Raw genomic sequence first — 26235 nt, 5'->3', positions numbered from 1 at the left:
CTCGGCGGCCTTGGTGGCCTCAGAGACCCTGACATCCACACTCCTCGCCGGGGGAGGAGTTGGTACCTCTCGGATCTGGACAGGGTGTGCAGAGTGGCTCAGGGTCTCTATAACTCAGTTCCGCAGCATCGCGGCGGTCCATTCTAGCTCTTGTTGTTCCCAAAGGGAGGAGAATTTGGTTTCAATGATTTTCAATAAATGTTTCCACCATTTACATTTTTGCAGCAAATGTGTCCCTCGCTGTGTGAACTCTTCATGTTAAACCAACTTAATGTGGGCAACTTGCACTCAGTGAATCAGAAACGTCACTTATCAAAATCCACCCAGAAGGGGAGCAGCTATTGGCTCATTGTCGCTGCTTCCTCTTTAACTTCGTTACCTCCTGTGAAAAAGGAGATTAAAGCAGCTTCTGTCGGCTGGGACACTTTGTGTTTCAATGTATTTACTGGACCTGCAATAAACGGTGTGGATAAAGAGGATTGTTATTCTGTTGAGATGATCAGTAAATCTCTTTTTGCTGTGACTCTGTCACTCTGTGTTTCTGGGGGTAAGTACAAGTTTTAGTTTGGTTTGGAGAAGTTTAACTTGTTCTAAAAGAACTCTCCCTGGTTTGTGCTGCGGTGTCTCTGCACCTGTAACTTGTGTGAATTCTAGAGTTAGAACATTCAAACTGGACATGAGAGTTTCAGCAGAATTTATCACCACATTGAGAATGTTCAGTGCACCTGACACAGAGTTACACAGACTGGGAACACGGGTCAGAAAACTCGGTTTCCCATTCTTCTCTGTTACTCATTTAATGTGACAATGGGTTTGAGTGACAGTCTGCACATTGAGTGGGTGTATTTAGGAAGGATTGAATTAATGTGCACATTAAGTGGATGTATTTGGGGTGGTTGAATTAACCTTCACATTAAGTGGGTGTATTTAGGAAGGATTGAATTAATCTGCACATTAAGTGGGTGTATTTAGGAAGGATTGAATTAATCTGCACATTAAGTGGGTGTATTTAGGAAGGATTGAATTAATCTGCACATTAAGTGGGTGTATTTAGGAAGGATTGAATTAACCTTCACATTAAGTGGGTGTATTTGGGGTGGTTGAATTAACTTTCACATTAAGTGGATGTATTTGGGGTGGTTGAATTAACCTTCACATTAAGTGGGTGTATTTGGGGTGGTTGAATTAACCTTCACATTAAGTGGATGTATTTGGGGTGGTTGAATTAACCTTCACATTAAGTGGATGACACAAAGATTGGTCGGGTGTTTAACAGTGAGTTTGAGCTACTTGGGTTACAGGAAGATATATACGGGATGGTCAAATGGGCAAAAAAGCAGCAGATGGAATTCACCCTGAAAAGTGTGAGGTGATCCACTTTGGAAGGAGTAATGTGACAAAGAAGTATTAAATGAATGGCCTGACACTGGGACGTTCCGAGGAACAAAGGGACCTGGCCGTGTTTGTCCATAGATCTCTGAAGGCAGACGCGCAGGCTAATCGGGTGGTAAAAAATGCATATGGGACACTTGCCTTTATCAATCGAGGCATAGATTACAAAGGCAGGGAGGTCGTGTTGGAGTTGTATCGAACTTTGGTGAGGCCACAGCTGGAGTACTGTGTGTAATTCTGATCGCCACATCGCAGGAATGATGATTGAACTGGAGGGGCTGCAGAGGAGATTCACCAGGATATCGCCTGGGGTGGAACGTTTAAGTTATGGAGAGAGGTTGGATAGGATTGGGTTGTTTTCGCTAAAGCAGATAAGACTGAGGGTGACCTGATCGAGGTGCACAGGACTATGAGGGGCATGGACAGTGTGGACAGGGAGCTGCTGTACCCCTTCGTTGAAGGGTGAGTTATGAGGAGAGATAAGTTCAAGGTGAGGGGCAGGAGGTTTAGGGGGGGTTTGAGGAAAAACCTGTTTACCCAGAGGGTGGTGAGGGTCTGGAACGCACTGCCTGGGAGGGTGGTAGAGGGTCTGGAACGCGCTGCCTGGGAGGGTGGTGAGGGTCTGGAACGCACTGCCTGGGAGGGTTGTGAGGGTCTGGAACGCACGGCCTGGGAGGGTGGTGAGGGTCTGGAGCGCACTGCCTGGGAGGGTGGTGAGAGTCTGGAACGCGCTGCCTGGGAGGGTGGTGAGGGTCTGGAATGCGCTGCCTGGGAGGGTGGTGAGGGTCTGGAACGCGCTGCCTGGGAGGGTGGTGAGGGTCTGGAACGCACTGCCTGGGAGGGTGGTGAGGGTCTGGAACGCACTGCCTGGGAGGGTGGTGAGGGTCTGGAACGCACTGCCTGGGAGGGTGGTGAGGGTCTGGAACGCACTGCCTGGGAGGGTGGTGAGGGTCTGGAACGCACGGCCTGGGAGGGTGGGAGAGGCGGGTTGCCTCACATCCTTTAAAAAGTACCTGGATGGGGACTTAGCCGTCTTAACATTCAAGGTAATGGGCCAAGTGCTGGCCAATGGGATTAGGTCGGCAGGTCAGGTGTTTTCCATGTGTGGGTGCAGACTTGATGGGCCGAAGGGCCTCTTCTGCACTGTGTGAATCTGTGATTCTGGGCTTAGCTTCACTGCTGCTGTAGAATGTCAGCCTGCGCTCTCACCAGATCTGTTTCACAGACAGAATACAGTCAGGAACATCCTCATCATCTCCCAACCTGCCGATCAAAGGGACAGGCTCTCTGCCGGGAATGGGATTGGTTAATCTTCCAGAGTTCAGTCCTGCCTTCTCAGAACAAGAAGTGCAAACCGGGCCAGAAAGGGGAAGCACCATTTTCTGCATCAAAGTGGAGCCTCACTGTCCTTGTGATATTGTGATGATCCAAGGGTGATTGCAGAGTGTGGACCCTCCACAGTGTCCTGTAGAGATGGGGGTGGGAAAAATATATCTTCATCTTATTGGGAGTTCTTTTCTGCCTGATTTAACAAGGTCAGTTTTGTGTGAGAAAAGCACACGAGGGATTTAGTACAAATATTTTGCATATTCTCAGGAGAAATATCAGATGGAAATTATACCCCGTTCATCTTGAAATCCTGGATTGCCGAATCCAGTTTGAAACAATCAGACGGGGAGATCAGGGATACCGAAGGTTAGATTAGTTTCAGTGAAGAAAATATGGAAACCAGTTGAACTTTTGTCTGTTGTATTTCCCCCTGAAATACAGTCTCAGTAATGAGCAGTGTGTTCAGCAGCAACATCAGTCTGTCCTGTTGTATTTCCCCCCCTGAAATACAGTCTCAGTAATGAGCAGTGTGTTCTGCAGTAACATCAGTCTGTCCTGTTGTATTTCCCCCTGAAATACAGTCTCAGTAATGAGCAGTGTGTTGTGCAGTAACATCAGTCTGTCCTGTTGTATTTCCCCCTGAAATACAGTCTCAGTAATGAGCAGTGTGTTGTGCAGTAACATCAGTCTGTCCTGTTGTATTTCCCCGTGAAATACAGTCTCAGTAATGAGCAGTGTGTTCAGCAGTAACATCAGTCTGTCCTGTTGTATTTCCCCCTGAAATACAGTCTCAGTAATGAGCAGTGTGTTCTGCAGTAACATCAGTCTGTCCTGTTGTATTTACCCGTGAAATACAGTCTCAGTAATGAGCAGTGCGTTCTGCAGTAACATCAGTCTGTCCTGTTGTATTTCCCCCTGAAATACAGTCTCAGTAATGAGCAGTGTGTTCAGCAGTAACATCAGTCTGTCCTGTTGTATTTCTCCCTGAAATACAGTCTCAGTAATGAGCAGTGTGTTCTGCAGTAACATCAGTCTGTCCTGTTGTATTTCCCCGTGAAATACAGTCTCAGTAATGAGCAGTGTGTTCAGCAGTAACATCAGTCTGTTCTGTTGTATTTCCCCCTGAAATACAGTCTCAGTAATGAGCAGTGTGTTCAGCAGTAACATCAGTCTGTCCTGTTGTATTTCCCCCTGATATGCAGTCTCAGTAATGAGCAGTGTGTTCTGCAGTAACATCAGTCTGTCCTGTTGTATTTGCCCCTGAAATACAGTCTCAGTAATGAGCAGTGTGTTCTGCAGCAACATCAGTCTGTCCTGTTGTCTTTCCCCCCCTGAAATACAGTCTCAGTAATGAGCAGTGTGTTCTGCAGTAACATCAGTCTGTCCTGTTGTATTTGCCCCTGAAATACAGTCTCAGTAATGAGCAGTGTGTTCAGCAGCAACATCAGTCTGTCCTGTTGTATTTCCCCCTGATATACAGTCTCAGTAATGAGCAGTGTGTTCTGCAGTAACATCAGTCTGTCCTGTTGTATTTGCCCCTGAAATACAGTCTCAGTGATGAGCAGTGTGTTCAGCAGCAACATCAGTCTGTCCTGTTGTATTTCCCCCCCTGAAATACAGTCTCATTAATGAGCAGTGTGTTCTGCAGTAACATCAGTCTGTCCTGTTGTATTTGCCCCTGAAATACAGTCTCAGTAATGAGCAGTGTGTTCAGCAGTAACATCAGTCTGTCCTGTTGTATTTCTCCCTGAAATACAGTCTCAGTAATAAGCAGTGTGTTCTGCAGTAAAATCAGTCTGTCCTGTTGTATTTCCCCGTGAAATACAGTCTCAGTAATGAGCAGTGTGTTCAGCAGTAACATCAGTCTGTCCTGTTGTATTTCCCCTCCCTGAAATGCAGTCTCAGTAATGAGCAGTGCGTTCTGCAGTAACATCAGTGTGTCCTGTTGTATTTCCCCCTGATATACAGTCTCAGTAATGAGCAGTGTGTTCAGCAGTAACATCAGTCTGTCCTGTTGTATTTCCCCCTGAAATACAGTCTCAGTGATGAGCAGTGTGTTCAGCAGTAACATCAGTCTGTCCTGTTGTATTTCCCCCTGAAATACAGTCTCAGTAATGAGCAGTGTGTTCTGCAGTAACATCAGTCTGTCCTGTTGTATTTCCCCCTGATATACAGTCTCAGTAATGAGCAGTGTGTTCAGCAGCAACATCAGTCTGTCCTGTTGTATTTCCCCCTGAAATACAGTCTCAGTAATGAGCAGTGTGTTCTGCAGTAACATCAGTCTGTCCTGTTGTATTTCCCCCTGATATACAGTCTCAGTAATGAGCAGTGTGTTCAGCAGTAACATCAGTCTGTCCTGTTGTATTTCCCCCTGAAATACAGTCTCAGTAATGAGCAGTGCGTTCTGCAGTAACATCAGTCTGTCCTGTTGTATATCCCCCCCTGAAATACAGTCTCAGTAATGAGCAGTGTGTTCAGCAGTAACATCAGTCTGTCCTGTTGTATTTCCCCCTGAAATACAGTCTCAGTAATGAGCAGTGCGTTCTGCAGTAACATCAGTCTGTCCTGTTGTATATCCCCCCCTGAAATACAGTCTCAGTAATGAGCAGTGCGTTCTGCAGTAACATCAGTCTGTCCTGTTGTATATCCCCCCCTGAAATACAGTCTCAGTAATGAGCAGTGCGTTCTGCAGTAACATCAGTCTGTCCTGTTGTATATCCCCCCCTGAAATACAGTCTCAGTGATGAGCAGTGTGTTCAGCAGTAACATCAGTCTGTCCTGTTGTATTTCCCCCTGAAATACAGTCTCAGTAATGAGCAGTGTGTTCAGAAGTAACATCAGTCTGTCCTGTTGTATTTCCCCCTGAAATACAGTCTCAGTAATGAGCAGGAAGTTCTGCAGTAACATCAGTCTGTCCTGTTGTATTTCCCCCTGAAATACAGTCTCAGTAATGAGCAGTGTGTTCAGCAGTAACATCAGTCTGTCCTGTTGTATTTCCCCCTGAAATACAGTCTCAGTAATGAGCAGTGTGTTCAGCAGTAACATCAGTCTGTCCTGTTGTATATCCCCCCCTGAAATACAGTCTCAGTAATGAGCAGTGCGTTCTGCAGTAACATCAGTCTGTCCTGTTGTATTTCCCCCTGAAATACAGTCTCAGTAATGAGCAGTGTGTTCAGCAGTAACATCAGTCTGTCCTGTTGTATTTCCCCCTGAAATACAGTCTCAGTAATGAGCAGGAAGTTCTGCAGTAACATCAGTCTGTCCTGTTGTATTTCCCCCTGAAATACAGTCTCAGTAATGAGCAGTGTGTTCAGCAGTAACATCAGTCTGTCCTGTTGTATTTCCCCCTGAAATACAGTCTCAGTAATGAGCAGTGTGTTCAGCAGTAACATCAGTCTGTCCTGTTGTATTTCCCCCTGAAATACAGTCTCAGTAATGAGCAGTGTGTTCAGCAGTAACATCAGTCTGTCCTGTTGTATTTCCCCCCCTGAAATACAGTCTCAGTAATGAGCAGTGTGTTCAGCAGTAACATCAGTCTGTCCTGTTGTATTTCCCCCTGATATACAGTCTCAGTAATGAGCAGTGTGTTCAGCAGCAACATCAGTCTGTCCTGTTGTATTTCCCCCTGAAATACAGTCTCAGTAATGAGCAGTGTGTTCTGCAGTAACATCAGTCTGTCCTGTTGTATTTCCCCCTGAAATACAGTCTCAGTAATGAGCAGTGTGTTCAGCAGTAACATCAGTCTGTCCTGTTGTATTTCCCCCTGAAATACAGTCTCAGTAATGAGCAGGAAGTTCTGCAGTAACATCAGTCTGTCCTGTTGTATTTCCCCCTGAAATACAGTCTCAGTAATGAGCAGTGTGTTCAGCAGTAACATCAGTCTGTCCTGTTGTATTTCCCCCTGAAATACAGTCTCAGTAATGAGCAGTGTGTTCAGCAGTAACATCAGTCTGTCCTGTTGTATTTCCCCCTGATATACAGTCTCAGTAATGAGCAGTGTGTTCAGCAGCAACATCAGTCTGTCCTGTTGTATTTCCCCCTGAAATACAATCTCAGTAATGAGCAGTGTGTTCTGCAGTAACATCAGTCTGTCCTGTTGTATTTCCCCCTGAAATACAGTCTCAGTAATGAGCAGTGTGTTCAGCAGCAACATCAGTCTGTCCTGTTGTATTTCTCCCTGAAATACAGTCTCAGTAATGAGCAGTGTGTTCAGCAGTAACATCAGTCTGTCCTGTTGTATTTGCCCCTGAAATACAGTCTCAGTAATGAGCAGTGTGTTCAGCAGTAACATCAGTCTGTCCTGTTGTATTTGCCCCTGAAATACAGCCTCAGTAATGAGCAGTGTGTTCAGCAGTAACATCAGTCTGTCCTGTTGTATATCCCCCCCTGAAATACAGTCTCAGTAATGAGCAGTGTGTTCAGCAGTAACATCAGTCTGTCCTGTTGTATATCCCCCCCTGAAATACAGTCTCAGTAATGAGCAGTGTGTTCTGCAGTAACATCAGTCTGTCCTGTTGTATTTGCCCCTGAAATACAGTCTCAGTAATGAGCAGTGTGTTCAGCAGTAACATCAGTCTGTCCTGTTGTATATCCCCCCCTGAAATACAGTCTCAGTAATGAGCAGTGTGTTCTGCAGTAACATCAGTCTGTCCTGTTGTATTTGCCCCTGAAATACAGTCTCAATAATGAGCAGTGCGTTCTGCAGCAACATCAGTCTGTCCTGTTGTATTTCCCCCTGAAATACAGTCTCAGTGATGAGCAGTGTGTTCAGCAGTAACATCAGTCTGTCCTGTTGTATTTCCCCCTGAAATACAGTCTCAGTAATGAGCAGTGTGTTCTGCAGTAACATCAGTCTGTCCTGTTGTATTTCCCCCTGATATACAGTCTCAGTAATGAGCAGTGTGTTCAGCAGCAACATCAGTCTGTCCTGTTGTATTTCCCCCCCTGAAATACAGTCTCAGTAATGAGCAGTGTGTTCTGCAGTAACATCAGTCTGTCCTGTTGTATTTCCCCCTGAAATACAGTCTCAGTAATGAGCAGTGTGTTCTGCAGTAACATCAGTCTGTCCTGTTGTATTTCCCCCTGAAATACAGTCTCAGTAATGAGCAGTGTGTTCTGCAGTAACATCAGTCTGTCCTGTTGTATTTCCCCCTGAAATACAGTCTCAGTAATGAGCAGTGTGTTCAGCAGCAACATCAGTCTGTCCTGTTGTATTTCCCCCTGAAATACAGTCTCAGTAATGAGCAGTGTGTTCAGCAGCAACATCAGTCTGTCCTGTTGTATTTCCCCCTGAAATACAGTCTCAGTGATGAGCAGTGTGTTCAGCAGTAACATCAGTCTGTCCTGTTGTATTTCCCCCTGAAATACAGTCTCAGTGATGAGCAGTGTGTTCAGCAGTAACATCAGTCTGTCCTGTTGTATTTCCCCCTGATATACAGTCTCAGTAATGAGCAGTGTGTTCAGCAGTAACATCAGTCTGTCCTGTTGTATTTCCCCCTGAAATACAGTCTCAGTAATGAGCAGTGTGTTCAGCAGTAACATCAGTCTGTCCTGTTGTATTTCCCCCTGAAATACAGTCTCAGTAATGAGCAGTGTGTTCTGCAGTAACATCAGTCTGTCCTGTTGTATTTCCCGCTGATATACAGTCTCAGTAATGAGCTGTGTGTTCAGCAGTAACATCAGTCTTTCCTGTTGTATTTCCCCCTGAAATACAGTCTCAGTAATGAGCAGTGTGTTCTGCAGTAACATCAGTCTGTCCTGTTGTATTTCCCCCTGATATACAGTCTCAGTAATGAGCAGTGTGTTCAGCAGTAACATCAGTCTGTCCTGTTGTACTTCCCCCTGAAATACAGTCTCAGTAATGAGCAGTGCGTTCTGCAGTAACATCAGTCTGTCCTGTTGTACTTCCCCCTGAAATACAGTCTCAGTAATGAACAGTGCGTTCTGCAGTAACATCAGTCTGTCCTGTTGTATTTCCCCCTGAAATACAGTCTCAGTAATGAGCAGTGCGTTCTGCAGTAACATCAGTCTGTCCTGTTGTATTTCCCCCTGATATACAGTCTCAGTAATGAGCAGTGTGTTCAGCAGTAACATCAGTCTGTCCTGTTGTATTTCCCCCTGAAATACAGTCTCAGTAATGAGCAGTGCGTTCTGCAGTAACATCAGTCTGTCCTGTTGTATTTCCCCCCCTGAAATACAGTCTCAGTAATGAGCAGTGTGTTCAGCAGTAACATCAGTCTGTCCTGTTGTATATCCCCCCCTGAAATACAGTCTCAGTAATGAGCAGTGTGTTCAGCAGTAACATCAGTCTGTCCTGTTGTATTTCCCCGTGAAATACAGTCTCAGTAATGAGCAGTGTGTTCAGCAGTAACATCAGTCTGTCCTGTTGTATTTCCCCCTGAAATACAGTCTCAGTAATGAGCAGTGTGTTCTGCAGTAACATCAGTCTGTCCTGTTATATTTCCCCCTGAAATACAGTCTCAGTAATGAGCAGTGTGTTCAGCAGTAACATCAGTCTGTCCTGTTGGCTCCGCTCTAAGTTCCAACAGCTCTTTAAATCCATTCATAAAAAACAGTCCAATTCCAAAAGCAATATTGCAGCTTTCTCCTTTCCCCAGTACTTGTTGTGGAATTGTGGAGTATCTCGGTGTGTGATATTCTGCCTCGAATATACATTATCCAAATTCACAGAGTCCCAGAGTTTTTCCAGCACGGAAAGAGGCTCTTCAGCCCATCATCCCCGTGCTGACCATCCAGCACCGATCTATTCTAACCCCATTCTCCAGCACTTGGTCCGTAGCCTTGTACGTTGTGGTGTTCCAAGTGTTTATCTAAATGGTTGCTCTTTCCCACATTAAAACAGTGACTACACTTCAAAAGAACATCATTGGCTGGAAATCACGTTGAGATGTCGAGTAGATGTGTAAAGTGCTGCATAAATACAAATTGTTCTTTCTTTTACACCCAGATTATTGATGAATTCTGGCTCATTGCTCATTACTAATTCAAATGTGTCCCTAATGCGTCTGAAACATATTCTGAACACTGTTCAACCCACAGGAACCCCTGGCCACGAGCTCACACATCTACACAGAACGTTGTTACTGATGCTGATAAGAAGCTGTCATCAGCCTCAGTAGAGGCCACACACAGAGGCCTCAGGTCAGACAGGAAACAAGGGTGTAAAGAAAAGGCAGCAGCAAACCACATCCTAGAAACCACAAAGTCACCATTTACACCAGAACCTCCTCACAACAGCAAGTGAATTCCAGGTTGTAATGTCCAAGACGTTTTACTTCATTTTTCCCACTCTGTGGAGCGCACGGGAGCACAGTGGTTAGCACTGTTGCTTCACAGCTCCAGGGTCCCAGGTTCGATTCCAGGCTTGGGTCACTGTCTGTGCGGAGTCTGCAAATTAGACCATAAGACCATAAGGCAGAGGAGTGGAAGTAAGGCCATTCGGCCCATCGAGTCCACTCCACCATTCAATCATGGCTGATTTAAACTCCATTTACCCGCTCTCTCTCCATAGCCCTTAATTCCTCGAGAAATCAAGAATTTATCAACTTCTGTCTTAAAGACACTCAACGTCCCGGCCTCCACCGCCCTCTGTGGCAATGAATTCCACAGACCACCACTCTCTGGCTGAAGTTCTCCCCGTTTCTGCGTAGGTTTCCTCCGGGTGCTCCAGTTTCCTCCTGGGGCCTAACCAGCGTTTTATACAGCTCCAGCATAACCTCCCTGCTCTTCTATTCAATGCCTCGGTTAATAAAGACAAGAATCCCATTGGCCTTCTTAACCACCTTATCAACCGTTCCTGCTGTCTTCTGAGATCTGTGAACCTGCATACCAAGGTCCCTTTGATCCTCTCTACTTCCCAGGATCCGACCAGTCATTGGATATTCCTGGGCCTTGTTAGTCCTCCCAAAATGCATCACCTCACACTTTTCATGGTTCAATTCCATTTGTCACTCTTCTGCCCATCTAACCAGCCTGTCCCGCTCATGATACTAAGCTTGGCCAAAACCATCAGCATTTCCTCGTGCCGTATTCCTCTATACCCATCCTATTCATGTGTTTGTCAAGATGCCTTTTGAACGCCATTAATGTATCTGCTTCCACAACCTCCTCTGGCAACGCGTTCCAGGCACTCACCACCCTCTGCGTACAAAACCCTGCCTCTCACATCTCCTCTAACCTTTGCACACGGACCTGAAACCTATGCCTCCTGGCGACTGAACCCTCCACCCTGGGAAAGAGTGTCTGCCCATCCACTCTATCCATGCCTCTCATGATCTTGTCGATCTCTATCAGGCCACCCCTCAACCTCATGCTTCTCATGAAAACAGTCCGAGTCAATTCAGCCTCTTCGAATAGCTAACACCCTCCAGATCAGGCAACATCCTGGTAAACCTCCATTGCACCCTCTCCAAATCCTCCACATCCTTCTGGTAGTGAGGCGACCAGAATTGTGCACAATATTCCAAGCGTAGCCTTGCCAAAGTTCTATACAAATGGAGCATGACTTGCCAGTTTTTATACTCTGTGCCCCATCCAATGAAGGCAAGAATTCCATATGCTTTCTTGACTACCTTGTCCACTTGTGTTGCCACTTTTAAAGATCTGTGGACCAGCACACCCAGATCTCTTTAACTTTCTATATCCATTTACGGTATATTTCCGCTCTATGTTAGATCTACCAAAATGCATTACCTCACATTTGTCTGGATTAAACTCCATTTGCCATTTCTCTGCACAAGTCTCCAACCTATCTATGTCCTCCTGTATCTTCTGACAATCCTCAACACTATCTGCCACTCCTTGGTGTCATCCGCAAACTTACGAATCAGACCAGCGACATTTTCCTCCAAATCGTTTACGTGTACTACAAACAACAGAGGCCCCAGCACAGATCCCTGTGGAACACCACTAGTCCCAACCTTCCATTCAGAAAAGCACCCTTCTACTGCTACCTTTGCCTTCTATGACCGAGCCTGTTCTGTATCCATCTTACCACCTCATCTCTGATCCCGTGTGACTTCACCTTTTGTACCAGTCTGCCATGAAGCACCTTGTCAAAGGCCATCCACCCCCATCCCCTCATCAATCATCTTTGTCACCTCCTCAAAAAACTCAATCAAGTTAGTGAGGCACGACTTCCCCTTCACAAAACCATGCTGTCTATCGCTAATGAGTCATTTGTTTACAAATGGGTATAAATCTATCCCTGCTAATCCCCTCCAACGTTAGCTACTACTGACGTGAGGCTCACCGGCCGATAGTTTCCAGGATTATCCCTGCTACCTTTCTTAAAAAGCGCTACCACATTAGCTATTCGCCAGTCCTCTGGGATCTCACCTGTAGCCAATGAGGATACAAAGATGTGAGTCAAGGCCCCAGCAATTTTCACCCTTGCTCCCCTCAGTATTCTGGGGTAAATCCCATCTGACCCAGGAGACATAGCGACCTTAATATCTTTTGAAAGACTCAATATCTCCTCCTTTTCGATGTCACATGACCCAGACTGTCCACACACCCTACCCAAGAATCATCTTCCACAAACTCCTATTTTTTGGTGAACACTGATGCAAAATATTCATTTAGTACTTGCCCATTTCCTCTGGCTCAACACATAGATTCCCCCCACTGTCCTTAAGTGGTCCAATCCTTTTCCTGGCCACCCCCTTGCTTTTTTACTTGTGAATAAAAAGCTTTGGGATTCACCTTAATCCTACCTGCCAAGGAGGTTTCATGACCCCCTCCTCGCCCTCCTAATTTCCCGCTTAAGTATCTTCCTACTTTCTTTTTCCTCCTCAATGGTTTTGACTGTTCCCACCATTCTAGACCGTACAAAAGCCTCCTTTTTCTTTTTGACGAGGTTCACAATATCCCTCGTTATCATCTGTGAATTTACTTTCATACCTCCCACATTCTGGGTCAAAGTTAATTGGATTAGGCCAGTTTTCAGAGGCTAGATTCACAGTATAAAAGTGATCCCCCACAGTGCAGACTTTGTTTGCACTGAGTGCTGAATTTGGTGCATTTTGAGTGCTATAGTAAGAGTTTGGTGACCGAGGGAGTTAGGTGAGGAGGGAGTAAGGTGCTCCTTTCATTTTGTTTCCGACATTTCCGCAAAGAGTGAGAAGAGAGCCAGGAGTTTACAGACAGTGTAGCTGACTGGAAGCAGAATCGGAGGGCGGAGATCTAGTTAGTCCACAGGGCAGCTATATTCTGTCAGGTAAGAGGGGATGGAGGCTAGGCCAGTTGCATGCTCCTCCTGTAGGATGTGGGTGGTGAGGGACACCACCGGTGTCCCCGCTGACTATACCTGCGGGAAGTGCACCCAACTTCAGCTCCTCAAAGACCGTGTGAGGGAACTGGAGCTGAAGATGGATGAACTTCGGATCATCCGGGAGGCAGAGGGGGTGATTGAGAAGAGTTACAGGGAGGTAACCACACCCAAGGTACAGGACAAGAATAGCTGGGTTACAGTCAGGGGGAAAGGAACAAACAGGCAGTCAGTGCAGGGATCCCTCGTGGCCGTTCCCCTTCAAAACAAGTATACCGTTTTGGATGCTGTTGGGGGGGATGACCTCCCGGGGGAAGGCCCGAGCAGCCAGGTCTCTGGCACTGAGTCTGGCTCTGGGGCTCAGAAGGGAAGGGGGGAGAATAGAAAAGCAATAGTTGTAGGAGATTCAATGGTTAGGGGAATAGATAGGAGATTCTGTGGTCGCGAGCGAGACTCCCGGAAGGTATGTTGCCTCCCGGGTGCCAGGGTCAGGGATGTCTCGGATCGTGTCTTCAGGATCCTTAAGGGGGAGGGGGAGCAGCCAGAAGTCGTGGTGCACATTGGTACCAACGGCGTAGGTAGGAAAAGGGGTGTGGAGGTAATAAACAAGTTTAGGGAGTTAGGCTGGAAGTTAAAAGCCAGGACAGACAGAGTTGTCATCTCTGGTTTGTTGCCGGTGCCACGTGATAGCGAGGCTAGGAATAGGGAGAGAGTGCAGTTGAACACGTGGCTGCAGGAATGGTGTAGGAGGGAGGGCTTCAGGTATTTGGATAATTGGAGTGCATTCTGGGGAAGGTGGGACCTGTACAAGCAGGACGGGTTGTATCTGAACCAGAGGGGCACCAATATCCTGGGAGGGAGGTTTTCTGGTACTCTTCGGGAGGGTTTAAACTAATTTGGCAGGGGAATGGGAACCGGATTTGTAGTCCAGCAACTAAGGTAGCCGATATTCAGGACGCCAAAGCGTGTAATGAGGCAGTGGGGAAGGGAACACTGACAAAGGAGAGTACTTGCAGGCACGGAGATGGGTTGAAGTGTATAGACTTCAACGCAAGAAGCACCAGGAATAAGGTGGGTGAACTTAAGGCATGGATCTGTACTTGGGACTACGATGTGGTGGCCATCACGGAAACTTGGTTAGAAGAGGGGCAGAAATGGTTGTTGGAGGTCCCTGGTTATAGATGTTTCAATAAGATTAGGGAGGGTGGTAAAAGAGGTGGGGGGGTGGCATTGTTAATTAGAGATAGTATAACAGCTGCAGAAAGGCAGTTCGAGGAGTATCACCCGACTGAGGTGGTATGGGTTGAAGTCAGAAATAGGAAAGGAGCAGTCACCTTGTTAGGAGTTTTCCATAGGCCCCCCAATAGTAGCAGAGATGTGGAGGAACAGATTGGGAAACAGATTTTGGAAAGGTGCAAAAGTCACAAGGTAGTAGTCATGGGTGACTTTAACTTCCCAAATATTGAGTGGAAACTCATTAGATCAAATAGTTTGGATGGGGTGGTGTTTGTGCAGTGTGTCCAGGAAGCTTTTCTAACACAGTATGTAGATTGTCCGACCAGAGGAGGGGCAATATTGGATTTAGTTGGTAATGAAACCAATTTACTTGGTAATGAAACAGGGCAAGTGATAGATTTGTTAGTGGGGGAGCATTTTGGAGATAGTGACCACAATTCTGTGACTTTCACTTTAGTAATGGAGAGGGATAGGTGCGTGCAACAGGGCAAGGTTTACAATTGGGGGAAGGGTAAATACGATGTTGTCAGACAAGAATTGAAGTGCATAAGTTGGGAACATAGGCTGTCAGGGAAGGACACAAGTGAAATGTGGAACTTGTTCAAGGAACAGGTACTACGTGTCCTTGATATGTATGTCCCTGTCAGGCAGGGAAGAGATGGTCGAGTGAGGGAACCATGGTTGACAAGAGAGGTTGAATGTCTTGTTAAGAGGAAAAAGGAGACTTATGTAAGGCTGAGGAAACAAGGTTCAGACAGGGCATTGGAGGGATACAAGATGGCCAGGAGGGAACTGAAGAAAGGGATTAGGAGAGCTAAGAGAGGGCATGAACAATCTTTGGCGGGTAGGATCAAGAAAAACGGCAAGGCCTTTTACACATATGTGAGAAATATGAGAATGACTAGAGCGAGGGTAGGTCCGATCAAGGACAGTAGCGGGAGATTGTGTATTGAGTCTGAAGAGATAGGAGAGGTCTTGAACGAGTACTTTTCTTCTGTATTTACAAATGAGAGGGGCGATATTGTTGGAGAGGACAGTGTGAAACAGACTGGTAAGCTCGAGGAAATACTTGTTAGGAAGGAAGATGTGTTGGCCATTTTGAAAAACTTGAGGATAGACAAGTCCCCCGGGCCTGACGGGATGTATCCAAGGATTCTATGGGAAGCAAGAGATGAAATTGCAGAGCCGTTGGCAATGATCATTTTGTCCTCACTGTCAACGGGGGTGGTACCAGGGGATTGGAGAGTGGCGAATGTCGTGCCCCTGTTCAAAAAAGGGACTAGGGATAACCCAGGGAATTACAGGCCAGTTAGTCTTACGTCGGTGGTAGGCAAAGTAATGGAAAGGGTACTGAAGGATAGGATTTCTGAGCATCTGGAAAGACACTGTTTGATTAGGGATAGTCAGCATGGATTTGTGAGGGATAGGTCTTGCCTTACAAATCTTATTGAATTCTTTGAGGAGGTGACCAAGCATGTGGATGAAGGTAAAGCAGTGGATGTAGTGTACATGGATTTTAGTAAGGTATTTGATAAGGTTCCCCATGGGAGGCTTCTGCAGAAGGTAAGGAGGCATGGGATAGTGGGAAATTTGGCCAGTTGGATAACAAACTGGCTAACCGATAGAAGTCAGAGAGTGGTGGTGGATGGCAAATATACAGCCTTGATCCCAGTTAACAGTGGCGTACCGCAGGGATCAGTTCTGGGTCCTCTGCTGTTTGCGATTTTCATTAATGACTTGGATGAGGGAGTTGAAGGGTGGGTCAGTAAATTTGCAGACGATACGAAGATTGGTGGAGTTGTGGATAGTGAGGAGGGCTGTTGTCGGCTGCAAAGAGACATAGATAGGATGCAGAGCAGGGCTGCGAATTTGCAGATGGAGTTTCACCCTGAAAAGTGTGAGGTTGTCCATTTTGGAAGGACAAATATGAATGTGGAATACAGGGTTAACGGTAGAGTTCTTGGCAATGTGGAGGAGCAGAGAGATCTTGGGGTCTATGTTCATTCATCTTTGAAAGTTGCCACTCAAGTGGATAGAGCTGTGAAGAAGGCCTATGGTGTGCTCGCGTTCATTAACAGAGGGATTGAATTTAAGAGCCGTGAGGTGATGATGCAGCTGTACAAAACTTTGGTAAGGCCACATTTGAAGTACTGTGTACAGTTCTGGTCACCTCATTTTAGGAAGGATGTGGAAGCTTTGGAAAAGGTGCAAAGAAGATTTACCAGGATGTTGCCTGGAATGGAGAGTAGGTCTTACGAGGAAAGGTTGAGGGTGCTAGGCCTTTTCTCATTAGAACGGAGAAGGATGAGGGGCGACTTGATAGAGGTTTATAAGATGATCAGGGGAATAGATAGAGTAGACAGTCAGAGACTTTTTCCCCGGGTGGAACAAACCATTACAAGGGGACATAAATTTAAGGTGAAAGGTGGAAGATATAGGAGGGGTATCGGAGGTAGGTTCTTTACCCAGAGAGTAGTGGGGGCATGGAATGCACTGCCTGTGGAAGGAGTTGAGTCGGAAACATTAGGGACCTTCAAGCAGCTATTGGATAGGTACATGGATTACGGGAAATGATATAGTGTAGATTTATTTGTTCTTAAGGGCAGCACGGTAGCATTGTAGATAGCACAATTGCTTCACAGCTCCAGGGTCCCATGTTCGATTCCGGCTTGTGTCACTGTCTGTGCGGAGTTTGCACGTCCTCCCCGTGTCTGCGTGGTTTTCCTCCGGGTGCTCCGGTTTCCTCCCACAGTCCAAAGATGTGCAGGGTAGGTGGATTGGCCATGATAAATTGCCCTTAGTGTCCAAAATTGCCATTGGTGTTGGGTGGAGGTGTTAAGTTTGGGTAGGGTGCTCTTTCCAAGAGTCGACGCAGACTCAGGGGGCCGAATGGACTCCTTCTGCACTGTAAATTCAATGATAATCTATGATTAATCTAGGTCAAAGGTTCGGCACAACATCGTGGGCCGAAGGGCCTGTTCTGTGCTGTATTTTCTATGTATTCACATCCAGATCATTGATGTACACGACAGACAACAAGGGACCCAGCACCGATCCCTGTGGAACATCACTGGACACAGATTTCCAGTCACAAAAACAACCTTCAATCATCACCCTCTGCCTCCTACCACTGAGCCAGGTTTGGATCCAGTTCGACAAATTGCCCTGGATCCCATGGGCTCTTACCTTCTTCAACAGCCTCCCGTGTGGCACTTTGTCAAAAGCCTTACTAAAGTCCATGTAGACTACATCAACTGCATCATCTACACACCTAGTCACTTCCTCAAATAATTCAATTACATTTGGGAGACCTGGGCTGGAGTCTCCGTTTCTGAGACTAAGTGTTGACGCCGACACAGAATTAGTGAAATTTCACGACAGCAAAACTGCCGCCGAACCCGGGTCGATTCAGCTCCTGTGGAGGGGCAGCACCGACACCACGTGGAACACAATCAATTCCAATGGGAAATGGTGCGGGATTGGCCGGGTCCGTGATTGACACTCAGGAGGCTGACAAGCTGCAGCTGCACAGACACAGTACACTCCCCACACACACTCATCCCAGCCACACACACACATTACACTCCCCACACACACTCATCCCAGCCGCACACACACATTACACTCCCCACACACACTCATCCCAGCCACACACACACATTACATTCCCCACACACACTCATCCCAGCCACACACACACATTACACTCCCAACACACACTCATCCCAGCCACACACACACATTACACTCCCCACACACACTCATCCCAGCCACACACACACATTACACTCCCAACACACACTCATCCCAGCCGCACACACACATTACACTCCCCACACACACTCATCCCAGCCACACACACACATTACACTCCCCACACGCACTCATCCCAGCCGCACACACACATTACATTCCCCACACACACTCATCCCAGCCGCACACACACATTACACTCCCCAAACACACTCATCCCAGCCGCACACACACATTACACTCCCCACACACACTCATCCCAGCCGCACACACACATTACACTCCCCCCACACACTCATCCCAGCGCACACACACATTACACTCCCCACACACACTCATCCCAGCTGCACACACACATTACACTCTCCACACACATTCATCCCAGCCGCACACACACATTACACTCCCCACACACACTCATCCCAGCCACACACACACATTACACTCTCCACACACACTCATCCCAGCCGCACACACACATTACACTCCCCACACACACTCATCCCAGCCGCACACACACATTACACTCCCGACACACACTCACTCCAGCCGCACACACACATTACACTCCCCACACACACTCATCCCAGCCGCACACACACATTACACTCCCCACACACACTCATCCCAGCTGCACACACACATTACACTCCCCACACACACTCATCCCAGCCGCACACGCACAGTACACTCCCACACACACTCATCCCAGCTGCACACACACATTACACTCTCCACACACACTCATCCCAGCTGCACACACACATTACACTCTCCACACACACTCATCCCAGCTGCACACACACATTACACTCTCCATACACACTCATCCCAGCTGCACACACACATTACACTCTCCACACACACTCATCCCAGCCGCACACACACATTACACTCCGCACACACACTCATCCCAGCCGCACACACAATTTACACTCCCCACACACACTCATCCCAGCCGCACACACACATTACACTCCCCACACACACTCATCCCAGCCGCACACACACATTACACTCCCCACACACACTCATCCCAGCTGCACACACACATTACACTCCCCACACACACTCACTCCAGCCGCACACACACATTACACTCTCCACACACACTCATCCCAGCCACACACACACATTACACTCCCCACACACACTCATCCCAGCTGCACACACACATTACACTCCCCACACACACTCACTCCAGCCGCACACACACATTACACTCTCCACACACACTCATCCCAGCCACACACACACATTACACTCCCCACACACACTCATCCCAGCTGCACACACATTACACTCTCCACACACACTCATCCCAGCTGCACACACATTACACTCTCCACACACACTCATCCCAGCCGCACACACACATTACACTCCCCACACACACTCATCCCAGCTGCACACACACATTACACTCTCCACACACACTCATCCCAGCCACACACACACATTACACTCCCCACACACACTCATCCCAGCCACACACACACATTACACTCCCCACACACACTCACCCCAGCCGCACACACATATTACACTCCCCACACACACTCATCCCAGCCGCACACACACATTACACTCCCCACACACACTCATCCCAGCCGCACACACACATTACACTCCCCACACACACTCATCCCAGCCGCACACACACATTACTCTCCCCACACACACTCATCCCAGCCGCACACACACATTACACTCCCCACACACACTCATCCCAGCTGCACAGACACATTACACTCCCCACACACACTCATCCCAGCCGCACACACACATTACACTCCCCACACACACTCATCCCAGCCGCACACACACATTACACTCCCCACACACATTCATCCCAGCCGCACACACACATTACACTCCCCACACACACTCATCCCAGCCGCACACACACATTGCACTCCCCACACACACTCATCACAGACACCAAGATGGCACTGATTGTGCTGGAGTGCGCCCACACAGCTGATGGGTTGGCTGGGGCCAGAGGGCACCTAGGCGGTTCTCTGGGGGAGGGACCTCTACATCCCCTGGCCCTAAGTTCACAGTGGGCTGTTAGCTGCATGGCTGCCTTGCCACCTGCGGCAATGGTGTTCCGTGCCCGTCCACCCCGACCCCACAGCCCACCTCCTGACCACCCCCCGCTCCTCCCCCCGGCCCTGGCAGAAGCTCCCGGTGTAGAAGTATAAAAAGATGGCCATGATAAACCGCGAGGCTTGCTGGGACATTATATTTGGTCAGTTTAGGATTCGAGCTTCCTTCAGCAGCTAACACTGATCAAGCTGTCAACCTTTCTAACCACATGTTGCAAACGTTTCTGTAGAAACGTAGACCACCCGTTTCCTTGTTGAAATATAAATACAACAAGGGTGAGATGTCCAACACCAGGCATGAAAATAGCAAAGGGGACAAGGGGAGGTCATTCCTTATAAGGGAATAAGGCTTTAAAGATGAATGCTGATTGGATGGCACTGTTAAAGTGATTAATCAGATAAGAATAACAATGCTGAAAAAGGTGTCGACAAATCGAGAGCTCCGTGTGACGACTCTTCACAGCTCTGTGTGAGAAAGGGACACGTTCAAGCGTACAGACTGAGTGAGGAGATTTGGGCAGCACGGTAGCATAGTGGTTAGCATTATGGCTTCACAGCGCCAGGGTCCCAAGTTCGATTCCCGCTTGGGTCACTGTCTGTGTGGAGTCTGCACGTTCTCCCCGTGTCGGCGTGGGTTTCCTCCGGGTGCTCCGGTTTCCTCCCACAGTCCAAAGATGTGCAGGTTAGGTGGATTGGCCATGATAAATTGCCCTTAGGTTGGATGGGGTTGCTGGATTGCGGGGATGGGGTGGAGGTATGGCCTTGAGTGGGGTGCTCTTTCCAGGAGCTGGTGCGGACTCGATGGGCCGAGTGGCCTCCTTCTGCATTGTAAATTCTAGGAATCTGGATCAAAGCGGGAATTTGGTGCAGAGACAAATTTTTCACCCTTCAGAAAGTTGCCTTATTCTGATACAGGAGAGCAGGCGAGTTATTTGATGAGTATTTCACCTTCTGTGAGGCAGCATTTGGGAAAAAAGACAAATTCAAGGACACAGGAAATTGATGAATTGATTGGTTGGTCAGAGATCAGTGTGAGGAGCAGTGTGTGAAATCCAGTGTCTGAAATAAGGGAAAGTTAGGATCTATATACTGAGGCAATACCAGTCCCAACGTAGAATAGAGTTAATGCTCCAGCAGTAAAGGTAAGACATGGCAGGACAGCTCAGTGGAGTGGAATGTGTGTCCTGTAATGTGGACGCTACCAATTTCCTAAAGGAGCGTGTGTGCAGCAAGTGTTGCCAGCTGCAGAAACCTGAGCTGTGGATTTCAGAGCTGGAGCGCCGGCTGGAGTCACTGTGGCACATCGGCGAGGCTGAGAGCTACGTGGATCGCACGTTCAGAGAGGTGGTCACACCGCAGCTTCAGGGTTTGGAAACAGAGAGGGAATGGGTAACCACCAGGCAGTCCAGGAGCATGAAGCAGGTTGTGCGGGACTCCCCTGGGGTCCCATTCACCAATGGGTTTCTGTTTCAGACACTGGTGAGGGTGTTGATACCTCAGAGGATTACAGTCAGAGTCAGGTTTGTGGCACCGTGAGGGGCTCGGCTGGACAGCAGGAGAGGAAGAAGAAAGGAAAATCAATAGTGATAGGGACTCGATAGTGAGGGGAATAGACGGCCGTTTCTGTCGCCGTAGACGTGATTCCGGGGTGGTATGTTACCCCTCTGGTGCCAGGGTCAAGGGTGAGACAGAGCGGCTGCAGGACATTCATCTGGGGATGGACAAGCAGCCAGAGGTTGTGGTCCACACTGGGACCAATGACTTTAAACAGGAAGGGGGATGGGGTCCTGCAGTCACAATTTAGGGAGCTCATAGGAAATGATCAAGCAGGACCTTGTATGTCATAATCTCTGGATTACCCCCAGTGCCAGATGAAAGTGAGGACAGAAATAGGAGGATGACCGTGAGACATAGAAGTAGAATTAGGCCACTCGGCCCATCAAGATGGCTCCGCCATTCAATCATGACTGATATTTTTCTCATCCCCAGTCTCCTGCCTTCTCCCCATAACCCCTGATCCCGACATTGATCAAGAACCTCTCTATCTCTGTGTTAAAGACACTCAGTGATTTGACCTCCACAGCCTTCTGCGGCAAAGAGTTCCACAGATTCACCACCCTCTGGCTGAAGAAATTCCTCCTCATCTCTGTTTTAAAGGATCGTCCCTTTAGTCTGAGATTGTGTCCTCTGGCTCTAGTTTTTCCCACAAGTGGAAACATCCTCTCCACGTCCACTCTATCCAGACCTCGCAGTATCCTGTACGTTTCAATAGGATTCCCCCTCAGAAGTCCATCCCCGGTCCTGTATTCCCGCCCTCTTGACATGAATGCTAACATTGCATTTGGCGACTCCCGGTGGCGCGTGCGAGCGGAGCGGTCATGCTGGAGAGGGTCTCCCGCTGGTCGGCGGCATTTCGGTGTTTTCCGGGGGTTTCGCCGGTCGGGATTTCTTCGGCCGTTGGGGCCTGAGGGACGGGTGCCGGGTCGGGCAGATTTGGAGCCGGTGGGGACCCCCGTGACCGGCGGAGCAGATGCATCGAGCCCGAAGCAAGCGGCGGGGGAGGAGCGTGGCCTGAGGCGAGGCCTGAATCCAGCCCGAATGTAGAGGGGGAGCAGCGCACACCGGGTGGCCTCCCGCTGAAAATGCATGTTTGGGAAGTTTGAAGTCCGGTCCCAGGGGAAGAGATGTTTTGAACTTTGATTTTTGGAATTTAAAATTTTTTTTATTAAAAAGTTTTTTCTTAATTTAAAAAAAAAATCTAAATGTAGTTTTTCAATTTTTAAAATTTATTTTATTATTTATCTCGAGATTGAAGAAAGAAGAATAAAAATATTAAGTGGTTAAGGGACGCCACAAACAGCTGTGAAGAAGGGAGGAAACGGGGGTTCACCGCCAAAGGAGAGGACCAGTAACAGCGCTGACAAGATGGCAGATGCCGGACCGCGTGGTGGGGCCGCACTGCTTACAGTGGAAAGGATGACCGAGGTGATGGCTGTGGAGCTGGAGAAGCAGTGTGCGAGGCACGTGGAGGCGTTGAGGAAGGAGATGGCGGTCGCACTGAGATCATTGGTGGAGGAGGCAATCGCCCCGGTGAGGGTGGATGTGGCAAAGACATCGGCCGAGGTGAGAGAACAGGGCGAGAAGATGAAGGAAGTGGAGGAGGCCGTGTCGCAGCACAGCGACCAGCTCACCTCGATGGGACACGAACTACAGAGGGTGGTGGAGGCCAACAGAGGACTCCGAGCAAAACCCGAGGACTTGGAGAAACGCTCGAGGCGGCAAAATCTGAGAATTGTGGGCTTACCTGAAGGGGCAGAGGGCTCAAGGCCAACAGAGTACTTTGCTGAGAGGCTGGCGGAGTTGATGGGAGATGGTGAAGACCCCTCCCGGTATGAACTGGACCGAGCTCATCAATCGTTAAGGCCGAAACCCAAAGTAAACGAGCCGCCGAGAGCAGTAATTATCTGTTTCCATAAATACCACATGAAGGAGAAGGTGTTAAACTGGGCGAAGCAGAAGCGGGAGGTGCAGCGGGATGGTGCGAGAGTTCGGATTTACCAGGACTTGGCGGTGGAGTTAGTAAAGAGACGAGCGGCGTCCAGCCGAGTGAAAGCGGCACTGTACAACAAGGGACTGCGATTTGGTATGGTGTACCCGGCAAAGCTGAGGGTGACGGACAACGCCAAAGATCTTTAATTTGAAACGGTGGAGGCGGCTGAGGCGTTCATGAAGGCAGAAGGCTTGGGACAGAAGTGAGCAGTGGAGCTGGAAGAGAGATCATCGACTGTGATTGGGGAGCTGGAAAATGTATAAATGTTATAACTTGCTTTTCACTGACATGTATTGTCACTGACTTGACTTCACATTGTTATAGAGTTTAAGTTTTTGTTTGGTTTGATTGGCATTTTTGCTGCTAGGAGCAGGAGTAGGCCATCTGGCCCCTTCGAGCCTACTCCGACATTCACTGAGATCATGGCTGATCTTTTGTGGACTCAGCTCCACTTTCCGGCCCGAACACCATAACCTTTAATCCCTTTATTCTTCAAAAAACTACCTATCTATCTTTATCTTAAAAACATTTCATGAAGGAGCCTCTACTGCTTCACTGGGCAAGGAATTCCATAGATTCACAACGCTTTCGGTGAAGAAGTTCCTCCTAAACTCAGTCCTTAATGTACTTTCCCTTATTTTGAGGCTATGCCCCCTCGTTCTGCTTTCACCCGCCAGTGGAAACAACCTGCCCGCATCTATCCTATCTATTCCCTTCATAATATTATATGTTTCTATAAGATTCCCCCTCATCCTTCTAAATTCCAACGAGTACAGTCCCAGTCTACTCAACCTCTCCTCGTAATCCAACCCCTTCAGCTCTGGGATTAACCTAGTGAATCTCCTCTGCACACCCTCCAGCGCCAGTACGTCCTTTCTCAAGTAAGGAGACCAACACTGAACACAATAATCCAGGTGTGGACTCACTAACTGATGCACTAAGCATCAAGAACCACAAAGACATGTGAGACTTTAACCAAGGCTTTAATACACTACAAAGGAAGCTTACCCGACACAGACAACCCCAGACAAAATGGGTCAGGTCTCAGAAGCGGGATCTTATACCTAACTCCCGGGGGAGTGGCCAAGGTGGAGCTCTCCGTGACCAGGTCAGGTTACATACAGGTGACCGAACCTCTACAGAGCTACAGTACAATACACAGGATGACAGGGCCACGTTACACACAACTATTACATAACTATGTACAATGCTAGGGAAGTACAGTGGTGTATCACCACACTAACACCTTATACAATTGCAGCATAACCTCCCTAGTCTTAAACTCCATCCCTCTAGCAATGAAGGACAAAATTCCATTCGGATTGGATTGGATTGGATTTGTTTATTGTCACGTGTACCGAGGTACAGTGAAAAGTATTTTTCTGCGAGCAGCTCAACAGATCATTAAGTACATGAGAAGAAAACGGAATAAAATAAAATACATAATAGGGCAACACAAGGTTTACAATGTAACTACATAAGCACTGGCATCGGATGAAGCATACAGGGTGTAGTGTTAATGAGGTCAGTCCATAAGAGGGTCATTTAGGAGTCTGGTGACAGTGGGGAAGAAGCTGTTTTTGAGTCTGTTCGTGCGTGTTCTCAGACTTCTGTATCTCCTGCCCGATGGAAGAAGTTGGAAGAGTGAGTAAGCCGGGTGGGAGGGATCTTTGATCATGCTGCTCGCTTTCCCCAGGCAGCGGGAGGTGTAGATGGAGTCAATGGATGGGAGGCAGGTTCGTGTGATAGACTGGGCGGTGTTCACGACTCTCTGAAGTTTCTTGCGGTCCTGGGCCGAGCAGTTGCCATACCAGGCTGTGATGCAGCCCGATAGGATGCTTTTTATGGTGCATCCGTAAAAGTTGGTAAGGGTTAATGTGGACATGCTAAATTTCCTTAGTTTCCTAAGGAAGTATAGACGCTGTTGTGCTTTCTTCTTGGTAGCGTCGACGTGGGTGAACCAGGACAGATTTTTGGAGATGTGCACCCCTCGGAATTTGAAACTGTTAACCATCTCCGCCTCGGCCCTGTTGATGCTGACAGGGGTATGTACAGTACTTTGCTTCCTGAAGTCAATTACCAGCTCTTTAGTTTTGCTGGCATTGAGGGAGGGATTGTTGTCGCTACACCACTCCACTAGATTCTCTATCTCCCTCCTGCATTCGGACTCTTCGTTATTCGAGATCCGGCCCACTATGGTCGTATCGTCAGCAAATTTGTAGATGGAGTTGGAACCAAGTTTTGCCACGCAGTCGTGTGTGTACAGGGAGTAGAGTAGGGGACTAAGTACGCAGCCTTGCGGGGCGCCGGTGTTGAGGACTATTGTGGAGGAGGTGTTGTTGTTCATTCTTACTGATTATGGTCTGTTGGTCAGAAAATCGAGGATCCAGTTGCAGAGTGCGGCGCCAAGTCCTAGGTTTTGGAGCTTTGATATGAGCTTGGCTGGGATTATGGTGTTGAAGGCGGAGCTGTAGTCAATAAATAGGAGTCTAATGTAGGAGTCCTTGTTTTCGAGATGCTCTAGGGATGAGTGTAGGGCCAGGGAAATGGTGTCTGATGTGGACCGGTTGCAGCTGTGT

General features: G+C 47.9%; 1 protein-coding gene across 1 annotated transcript in view; it reads left to right on the top strand.

Annotated features, from left to right (window-relative positions):
- The first annotated feature begins 228 nt into the window (after positions 1–228).
- Positions 229–26235, top strand: part of LOC140423994 (uncharacterized) — a 61345-nt gene continuing 35338 nt past the window's right edge. The window contains exon 1 of the mRNA XM_072507833.1: positions 229–547. Coding sequence (XP_072363934.1) covers positions 229–547 — 319 coding nt within the window. The remainder of the gene's footprint in view (positions 548–26235) is intronic.

This window comes from Scyliorhinus torazame, chromosome 1 (genome assembly GCF_047496885.1).
Source record: "Scyliorhinus torazame isolate Kashiwa2021f chromosome 1, sScyTor2.1, whole genome shotgun sequence".
Classification (NCBI taxonomy): domain Eukaryota; kingdom Metazoa; phylum Chordata; class Chondrichthyes; order Carcharhiniformes; family Scyliorhinidae; genus Scyliorhinus; species Scyliorhinus torazame.
The sequence above is the reverse complement of the archived record's forward strand: the minus strand, read 5'-3'. Positions and strand labels throughout refer to the sequence as shown.